Here is a 9,830-nt window from a genome sequence, read left to right as displayed (position 1 = left end):
TTATAAATATGGTGATATTCTAAGGTACACACCCAGCTGACATTTATCTGAATCCAACCATGTCATATCAACAAATGGAAACGTCACCCAGGTTTCATCATGTTCATTAATTAGTGTTCCTTTAGCCCCAACAGAAAGGGGCTTTTTACCCCAAATAGGCTACCATACTTTTAAATATTCTTCTGTTATTTAAAGATTGTTGCTTTAATTAACTTGAACAAACCTGAAAATCATCAATAAGACCTTTATCTCAAAATATATTGAGTTATTGTAGAGATTCTCATGTAATCTGCAACATTTTGAAAAACAAATATCGAACATCGAATATTAGATATAATGAGCACCTAAAAAATGTTGTGCTTTTGCCCGCAATCGTCTCAAAGATCAGCTGAATATTCAAATGCAGAGGCAAAAGTGCATGTTTTAGAAAATTATACAGCATTTTTTTGTGCCATACAGTGGTTTACAAGATAGTAAAATCAAAGTTGCCCTTTCCCCTATGGAGCCTTTAGCCCAGTTGTGGCTACCCTATTATATGAATATAAATTAATTATATTTAATTATTTTCTTTAAGGTACACAGAGTTTGTGTTTAATGGTGTTCCTCTTTGGTTCAGTGAACACAGGGTCTGTATCTTTTCTAAATAACATTTGTTTACTTTGTTGTACATTATGACAGAGTTCCAAAAATGGCCACTGGGATTTAAAAGGGTAAAGACGACATGCAGTATAATACTGACATCTAGTGGACAAGGAACCGACTATTTCAAGTAGACCTACCTACGGTCATAATACATCGATTGTCTTACCGACAATTAAACCTCATATTAACTGTTCCAACAATTTTGTGCGTTAAATTTAGACTGTGCAATAACATTTCCAGGGGGGTTTAGCTGGCAGCTTCTGCGCTTGCGTAAACGGTCATAACACAACCCGCATCTCGAATACTCTTTAGGACGGATAGTATGGAAATTAGGGACGCAGAGAAAAGAGCCTCGTGTTTCTAAAAATAACCTGCTTCCAAAAGTAGTAGGCCTATTAAAAAAGTGTATAAGTAGCCTATGTCCCAAATCATAGTATTTTGAAATGAGTATCAATAATGTTCCCTGAGGGTTTATGGTATTTGTGGAAAATTTGAAGTGTCCTTCAAGGGAGTGACTTCTGCTCCATACACACATGGAACGATCATTGGGGATTCACTCTTGAAACTTGGCAGTTTAAATGGCCATGGACACTCCGATATTGATCTACACAATCGAACTGTTGTATAAATGCATATATTTAATGCAATAAATGCAATATAGTTGCCTAGTTGTCAGAAAAGCATCACTTATGAGTGGAAGAACAGTTTTGGAGTAGACTAAAGAAAATTGTCTGACGTTTCTGTCAGTATTCTGCAGCTGTTTTGATGTGAGAAAATCTTTTTTCTCATCTGAAAAAATCTGGAGGATATAAGAGATATAAGAGATGTCTGGTAGAGGTAAAGAGACAGATATTTAGCCTTCCAAATCTCTCTTGAATTATGTAATGTAAAACCCAAGGCACAAGATTTTAACACCATAAAATAGTATATGGATATATTAATTATGTCTGTTTATCTTACAAGAAACAGGTGAGGTACAAGGACAGAGTACCCATGTGCAGACAGCGGGTAAGGGGTTTTAACAATACTTTAATAATAAAATAAAATTAAACAAAGACAAAACAAAAACCCATAAGGGGGTAAAACAAGAACAAGGATACAACAGGTACACCTAACTACACCTAACTACACCTAACAAGACTAAAGATACCATTCAATACAAATGACTAGATTTGACTAGACTAGACTAGACTAGACTGGACTGGACTGGACTGGACTAAAAGCGACAGGCCCTTACCCACATGAAACGAATGAAAATGAACCAGCACAGGACAGACAACACAGGGGCATTAAGTAATGGGACAAATCAGGAGAGGACACCTGTGGGGCATGAAATCAAAATGAGCACAAACAAGGAATCAAGAGGACTGGAATAAAGAAGAGACCGGAGAGAAAGTATGGCGAACCATAAGTGCCTCTGTCCACACAAAACATGGGGTTCTGTCATGATCCCGTCACTAGGCCAAGAGAAACATCACATTATCTCCTTAGTTACGTATGTCACAAATATTCCTCCCAAAACCCACAGAACAAGGGAGGAATTCTTAAAATGTAAGAGACTGAGAGAAACACGTTTGTTTTTAACATTGAGGATTTCGATTATACTTTTGTGATATAAAATAATACTTTTTATAAACCAATCTTTACAAACCTAAAACAATCCAAAAATAATGATAGGTAGCATCTAAGGTAGAATACAGTAGCATCTAAAGAATAAAACTGAGACCTTGTAAACATAATGCTAAATATTAAATCAATAGCGCTGTGACAAATATGTACAGTATGATTTCGGCATTTATGACTTTATTTAAAAACTTGCACTGTTATATGTTTTTATTCCAACAGATTCCAGGCAGTTCACACTGGATTAAAACATGGTGAAATAACACCTCCATCTGCCTGATGGGAACAAAACGACTATACTTATAAACTACCGGAGTATTCTGACCATCCAGAAAGATTTGATCATTGGTTTCAGGTTTTGAGTAAAGAGAGTGTGAGTGGACGCTGTTACTGGGAGGTTGAATGTAGTGGGAATTATTTTGTGTATATATCAGTGTCATATAAAAGCATCAGCAGGAAGGGAGATAGAGAGTGAGTGTGTATTTGAACGCAATAATCAGTCCTGGAGTTTGTTTCAATGTTTTGCTGTCGTTCTAAATGCTCCTTTGAGTACAATAACCGCTGATCTCCCTGTGTCCTCCATACAAAAGAATAGGAGTGTATGTGGATCACAGTGCAGGAACTCTATCCTTCTACATCTATTCAGACACAAAGATCCTCATTCACAAAATCCAGACCACATTCCCTCAACCTCTCTATCTATCACTCAATTCTCTTAGCACTTTTTTATGTATTCATTTAAACTGCTCTGCTATGGAAGGTAAATCCTACCCAATTTAAATAAATATATAATAAGATGAAAATGAAAACCAGATTATTTTATCATAGATAAACTGCATGCACAATATGTGCTAAAAGGAAAGTAAAATGATTTTACATTTACATTTGGCAGACGCTTTTATCCAAAGCGACTTACATTGCTGTATCCTATAAAGTTTACATAGGTATTTGCAATCCCCTGTGATTGAACCCACAACCTTGCGTTGTTAACGCAACGCTCTGACAGCTGAGCTACAGGAAGGCTATTATTATTTTCATTAAAAAAAATTCACGGCGCAATGCGCTGTTCTAGTCAAATAGTAAAAGAAAATGCAATTGGTGAATTGACAATTCCTTTTCACAGAAATCTCAAGGCAAGACTGCCATGCTGTATGTTTGTGACCCGTTTAATCGGAATCCTGTAAACTTTTTCCATCATGACACATTTCCAGAAATGGAAACTGGAATGCAAGGGGTTGCTATATATAGTCTAGTCAGTGGTTCTCAACTCCAGTCCTCAGGCCCCCCCTGACAGAATACTTTGGATGTCTCCCTATTGAACACCTGAACAAGTTAATGAGATAATGAAGTGATGATTGATCAATAATGATGAACAGGTGATGTTAATCGCTGAAGTAAACATCATAAGTAAGTTCAAAAACCATAATAATGTTTCCTTTAGTGGGCCTCTTTCCCTTGATTTTTTTTTATATCAGCTGTTATAGTGTGTTTCTGAACAGCCATACAAAAGACAAAATTGTCGGAATGTAACCTTCTTAAATTGTTATAAGACAGATACAAATAAGGGGGATTTAAGTCTGACAAATATCGTGACACACCAAAAATCAACCAACATTTTCACAGCTATAACCAATACCAGGACGAAATAATTTTGTCTTTTGTCAGGCTCTTATAAATATGCTTCAGAAACAAACTATTTCAGCTAGCAAAATTTTTTACATAATAAATCAAGGGTAAGAGCCACAAGTTAAAGAAAGCTCAACACTATTATGGTTTTTATTCTAGGGATTGTGTTTGTTAACATCACCTGTTCATCATTAATGAATCAATCATCACTTCATTATCTCATTAACTTCTTCAGGTGTTCAATACGGAGACATCCAAAGTATTCTGTCAGGGGGGGCCTGAGGACTTGAGTTGAGAACCACTGGTCTAGATAATTTGTGGCCCAGTTTGTGAAAACCCAGCTAAAGTCGTTTTTGTGCTCTGTTGTTTTCTACATAAAATCATCCAACATAATGTAAAGAAAATTCTGTGAAACGAAAATCGTGTATTACTTCAATAACAAGCCTACAGCTTATGATGTGTATCTATTTGGTGCTTACCTATAAAAACGAATGACATAGGACCACGTGCAATGTCACACTTAAATGACACTTGGTTACGTAAATGATGACGTCACGACTATATGTTGAATCAGTTTTATGCACATTTCCCCGTTCGGGACTTGCCATTGGCTAAAACAAAGACGTATCTACACGTTTCGTCTGAAGAAATATTTGCCAAACCGGCCTTCCATACAGGGGCGTGCTCACTTGGTAAAGTGACGACACGTCCATCCCTCTATTGGGTCTTTTTACTTAAAAAGACGGAAGTTCCTCGTACACTTTTCCTTCACGTTTTTAATGGTTTTTATAGCACTGCGGCGTTTTGTTAATATACTGTTTGGTTTCATCACCGGGACGACTCTCGATTCGAGCAGTTGCGGTGTATACTGATAAACCCCGACTTTATAAGAGGCGTTGTTTAGTTGTTTGTGGATTTTTAACTAGTACAGCAACATGGCAGAAGCCAGCTTTTATCAAGACAAGTTCAGCTGCCCTGTATGTTTGGACTTACTGAAGGATCCAGTGACCATTCCATGTGGACACAGTTTCTGTATGGAGTGTATCACAGAATGCTGGAATCAGGATGATCAGACGGGAGTCTACAGCTGCCCGCAGTGCAGACACACATTCACTCCAAGACCTGCTTTATGTAAGAATGTGATGTTTGCTGATCTGGTGCAGGGCCTGAAAAAGACGAAACATAGGCCAAAGCGTAAAGCTGCTGGTCCTTCTAACTGTCTCGCCGGACCGGAAGATGTGGAGTGTGACAAATGTACTGGGAGAAAATACAAAGCTGTGAAATCATGTCTAGTCTGTCATGAATCTTACTGTCAGACTCACTTTAAACTCCACGAGGAGTTTCACTCTGTTAAACGCCACAAGATAACTGATGCAAGTGGACACCTAAAGACCATGATGTGTTCTCAACACGGCAGATTGTTAGAGGTTTTCTGTCGTACCGACCAGCAGTGCGTTTGTTTGCTATGTGTGTTGGGCAAACATAAAAACCACAATACTATATCAGCTACAGCAGAAAGGACCGAGAAACAGGTCTTGTAATTCCTTAACTAAATACACACAGTTTTTATCATGATGCACGTGCTCTCCTAGGACATTGACATTTTTGTATTTCCATTTTTACATTGACCCTTCAATTTAACCCAGAGTCAGTGGGCTTCTCTGCCATTACATGTTTTCCCTAACATTGTTTATTATTATATATTTGACAGACACTTTTAGGAGAGACGCAAAGAAAAATTCAGCAGAGAATCCAAGAGAGAGAGGATGAACTTCAGGAGGTGAGAGACGCTGTGGATTCTCATAAGGTGAGTTTTGAGTTGAAGAACACGTGTTGACGGCTAGAAGAGCAGTTTGAGATTCAGACTTCAGACACAATGCATAGGAGTTGACTGTAATGGGTGTTTGAACAGCGCTCTGCACAGACGGCAGTGGAGGACTGTGAGAGGATGTTTTCTGAGCTGATCCGCTTCATTGAGAGACGTCGCTCTGAGGTGACACAGCTGATCAGAGATCAGGAAAAGGCTGCAGTGAGTCGAGCTGAGGGAATCTTGGCGCGACTGGCGCAGGAGATTGTTGATCTGAGGAGGAGAGATGCTGACCTGGAGCAGTTTTCACACACAGACAATCACATCCATTTCCTGCAGGTATCACAACACTGAAATGCAATTTCTGTCCTAAAAAATGTCTCTAATTCTGCAAATGATGTAAGTGCCACTTAATGTAAAGAGTATTAAAAATAATGGGACCATATCAAATATCTGCTGTCTAGTAGAGTAAGTGTGGATTTTTTTTTTCTGTTGCAGAGTTTTCAATCGGTCTCTGCAGCTCTAAACTCCACAGTCTCGGGCAACATCAGTCCTCTGCTCTCTTTTGATGATGTTAGAAATTCGGTCTCTCAACTGAAAGAAAAACTGCAGAATTTCTGTAGAGACGAGATAAAAAGTTTGCCTAATAGAGGTAAAGTAGCAGATGTTACTTATTTTATGGATATATTTATAATGTGACTATATCTAACTGATGTCTGTATTTTCTTTCTTAGTTACACATATCAGAATTAATTCTGATGAACACAAGACCAGGGAAGAGTTGCTGCGATGTAAGGAATTTTAACATATCCTAAATATACACACGGTGTACTAGGGGAAAAAATGCAGATTTTGAGTTAAAAATTGAATGCAAATTTACAATGAATAATATCAAAGATGTTTTCATACTGTAATATCAGTTGAAATGGTCCTAAATTTTCCTGCTTTTCCTAATCCAGTCTGATTAAAAGACATGAATTGAGGAGAAAATATATTAAATAAAAAAATCTAAATATGGAAATAAACGGATTTATTAAATATGACTTTTGTTAAACTGAAGTTTAAAGTATTTTTATCTCTATCAGACGCCACTCAGTTCACACTGGATTCAAACACCGTGTATAAACATCTTCGTCTGTCGGATGGGAACAGAACAGGTACCAACACCGATACAGACCATCATCAGTACCTTGATCATCCCGACAGATTTGATCACTGGTGGCAGGTGTTGTGTAAAGAGAGTGTCAGTGGACGCTGTTACTGGGAGCTTGAGTGGAGTGGGAATGAAGGTGTGTTAATTTCAGTGTCATATAAGAGCATCAGCAGAAAGGGAAATGGTTATGAGTGTTTATTCGGGGGGAATAATCAGTCCTGGAGTTTGCTCTGCTCTCCCTCTAAATGCTCATTTGTACACAACAATAAATGGATTAAACTCGCTGTGTCCTCCATCAGCGATAGAATAGGTGTGTATGTTGATTACAGAGCGGGGACTCTGTCTTACTACAATGTTGCTAAAACGATGACACTCATCCACAAAGTCCAGACAACATACACTCAACCTCTCTATCCTGGGTTTCTTGTCAAAAACAAATCTACAGTAAAATTGTAGCATCTCGTCCAACAGGATGTGCAAAGATTATACAAATGTTACATGTATGATTACACAAATGACAAATGCCTTTATTTCAAAGAGAAATTTAATGTTTTAAAGTTAAAAAGATATCGTGGCCAGTTCTTTAGAAGGTTAGTAACATTTACATTTTTTACTTCATTTTACTTTTAGTAACATTTTGCTACTGTAATATTGTTTATGTTACAAATGAGAATTGTCATTTAAACAAATTTTGACACTTCGATCTGCTGAATCTTTTAAGCCGCTTTGTTTTGAGATGTTTTCCTTATCATTTGGTTGGAGTGTAAATAAGCTTTAAATAAAATAAAATACATTTAAAATTATGTTGTTTGGTGTTAGTTAATCTATATCGATCCAGGGCAATTTTGCCCCAAGTCCCTGTTTATTACATGAATTGTTCTATAATAAAGTATTATTAAAAGAATCTTTAAAAAGTAATTTCAAAGGAGAATACATTTAAAAAAATTTTTTTTTTTACAATGCCACAAGAACAATAGATAAAACAAAGTTACTAACAATACCTGCCATAAATAAACTTTAAAAGACTATTTAGTATATATTTTCTTACAAACATTTTTTATGTAAAGCATAACGTTTCAATTTTTGTGTCCTCTGACTGGCTCTCTCTCTGTATGACATCACACTATGCTCTATTCTGCACCAACGGTGTCATAAGCGCTCACAGCTGTGCAGATGTTTCTCGGATCTGAACTTTTAATTGTGTCTATCTATAATCTCGGCTATCACTATGTTTTACATTCTTGCTGTGTATTATATTTTCTCTAGCATATATTGTACACTAATGATTCTGCTTTGGAAAGACAAATATTTTTACTGATGATGGTATCAGGTTGATCACGATGCTGATCATGAAACCTCCAGTAGAGGGCGCTAGAGTCAAACCTGTGAATAATATTTTAGAAACAATAATATATTCCTAATTTATAAGTGACAGTATTTAAAGACAAAATGAATCGTTTTATAATAGGTAGATACATTGTTACCTCATATGTAGCCTACTCAAAAATCTGAAAATATTTGATCACAGAAACTGTTCACAATCTGATAAATAATACGGACTCTGAGATTCAGCAAAATGTGCTCTAGAAAACACGTTAATCTTGAACTATATATATTGTCAAAAGCTCAATATAAATGCAATTTCACTGAAATATAAGCTAAACCAGCAATAAATCATTCCGGAATAGAACATGAGAGCAGCACTTGTTTTACTTCATTGTCCAATTAAGAATGTGACGTCATTAAAAACCATTTTACGTTCAAAATACATGATATTTTCATACGAAATACAAGTTCGACCACACGTATACACACGTTCTTGCTGAATAAACAATAGCAACATCATATTGTACAGGTTTTAATGGAAACATTAGTCTAGAGTAAGTGGGTCTGCTGTGTTGGGTTTGATTGTCTGACGGATAAGAACCCAAAAAACTTAATTGAATCCTATTGGGAAAAGGCCCACAGCACACTACAGTAATTAATACATAATTTGATTGGTGAATATCTGATTGTTCATAATGGTATTTGAACAATGACAACCCTCAGACAGTCATTTTTTTCACGGAGCTGAATGTTTTTTGCAGATACACTGAAAGCAAACGGTACGTGACTCGACGTGACAGAACATACAGTCCGTTCTCCTGACGTCACATGCAGTTTCACAGCAGCAGCCGGTTAGTCCGCGAGAGCGAGAATGAAGTGAAAACAGCATGAGAAGAGAAAGCTTTAACATCTGGATCAAACGTTTCATCGTTATCATTCGGTAAGTTATGACTCGCATACTTTATGCATGCTATGCTCTAAATAAACTGTGGTAACATTTCATTTGTGTAGGTTATATTTACATTTGAGGTTCAAGGTTGAGTCGAGTTTGATACCAAACAAATAAGGTTTGTCAACAGATGTCGAAATTGCTGGTGAAAGCTTTTCACTTAATTTCTAGTTTATTATGCGCATGTTCACTTGATAGACAAGGATAAATTGTTGCTTCTACCTTTAACAAATCGACTGTTTGTAAACACTTATTTGCCAATGTTTTATTGAAAGAAATTATGTTTAGATGCATGCAGAGATCAACATCGATTTAAAGCAAACTTTTCCCCAATACATTTATTACTGCTCATTTTTACAGGTAAACTTGGCAGAAAAATAAAAACATACATTCATATGATATATTTTTATAAATAATTAAGTTGTGTTATAGGCTATATAAATGACAATAAATGAAAAATAATGAAACAGAGAAAATAAAAAAATGGCACTGCTCGAGGAAGATGCAATAGTGATATATTTTGACTTTATAGGAGAAATATAACCGTAGTAACTAAGATATCTTATGGTATCTGGTGAGTGTGTGTTAGGGATTGGTTGTATTTTATCTTAAGTTTAGACTTAAGTTTATTGGTCTTGTTAACATTTGGCCTCATATTTTTTAGCTGACTGATCTTAAGAAAAAGAACCATGGTTTTAGGAAAA

General features: G+C 36.3%; 2 protein-coding genes across 3 annotated transcripts in view; both read left to right on the top strand.

The window, feature by feature from the left end:
• The first annotated feature begins 4,640 nt into the window (after window positions 1-4,640).
• Window positions 4,641-7,633, top strand: LOC130417190 (tripartite motif-containing protein 16-like). Its single transcript, XM_056742522.1, has 6 exons — window positions 4,641-5,423; window positions 5,603-5,698; window positions 5,804-6,037; window positions 6,197-6,350; window positions 6,433-6,489; window positions 6,784-7,633. The coding sequence occupies exons 1-6, from the start codon at window positions 4,827-4,829 to the stop codon at window positions 7,305-7,307; spliced, it is 1,662 nt and encodes a 553-aa protein (XP_056598500.1). The 5' UTR covers window positions 4,641-4,826; the 3' UTR covers window positions 7,308-7,633.
• A 1,362-nt stretch (window positions 7,634-8,995) lies between these two features.
• Window positions 8,996-9,830, top strand: part of greb1l (GREB1 like retinoic acid receptor coactivator) — a 42,182-nt gene continuing 41,347 nt past the window's right edge. Inside the window, exon 1 of one of the 2 annotated variants that reach the window (XM_056742520.1) lies at window positions 8,996-9,117. The gene's annotated coding sequence lies outside the window, so the exon portion shown is untranslated. The remainder of the gene's footprint in view (window positions 9,118-9,830) is intronic. The other variant, XM_056742521.1, reaches the window with a different exon arrangement.

The sequence above is a fragment of the Triplophysa dalaica genome, chromosome 3 (assembly GCF_015846415.1).
Source record: "Triplophysa dalaica isolate WHDGS20190420 chromosome 3, ASM1584641v1, whole genome shotgun sequence".
NCBI lineage: Eukaryota > Metazoa > Chordata > Actinopteri > Cypriniformes > Nemacheilidae > Triplophysa > Triplophysa dalaica.
The sequence above is the reverse complement of the archived record's forward strand: the minus strand, read 5'-3'. Positions and strand labels throughout refer to the sequence as shown.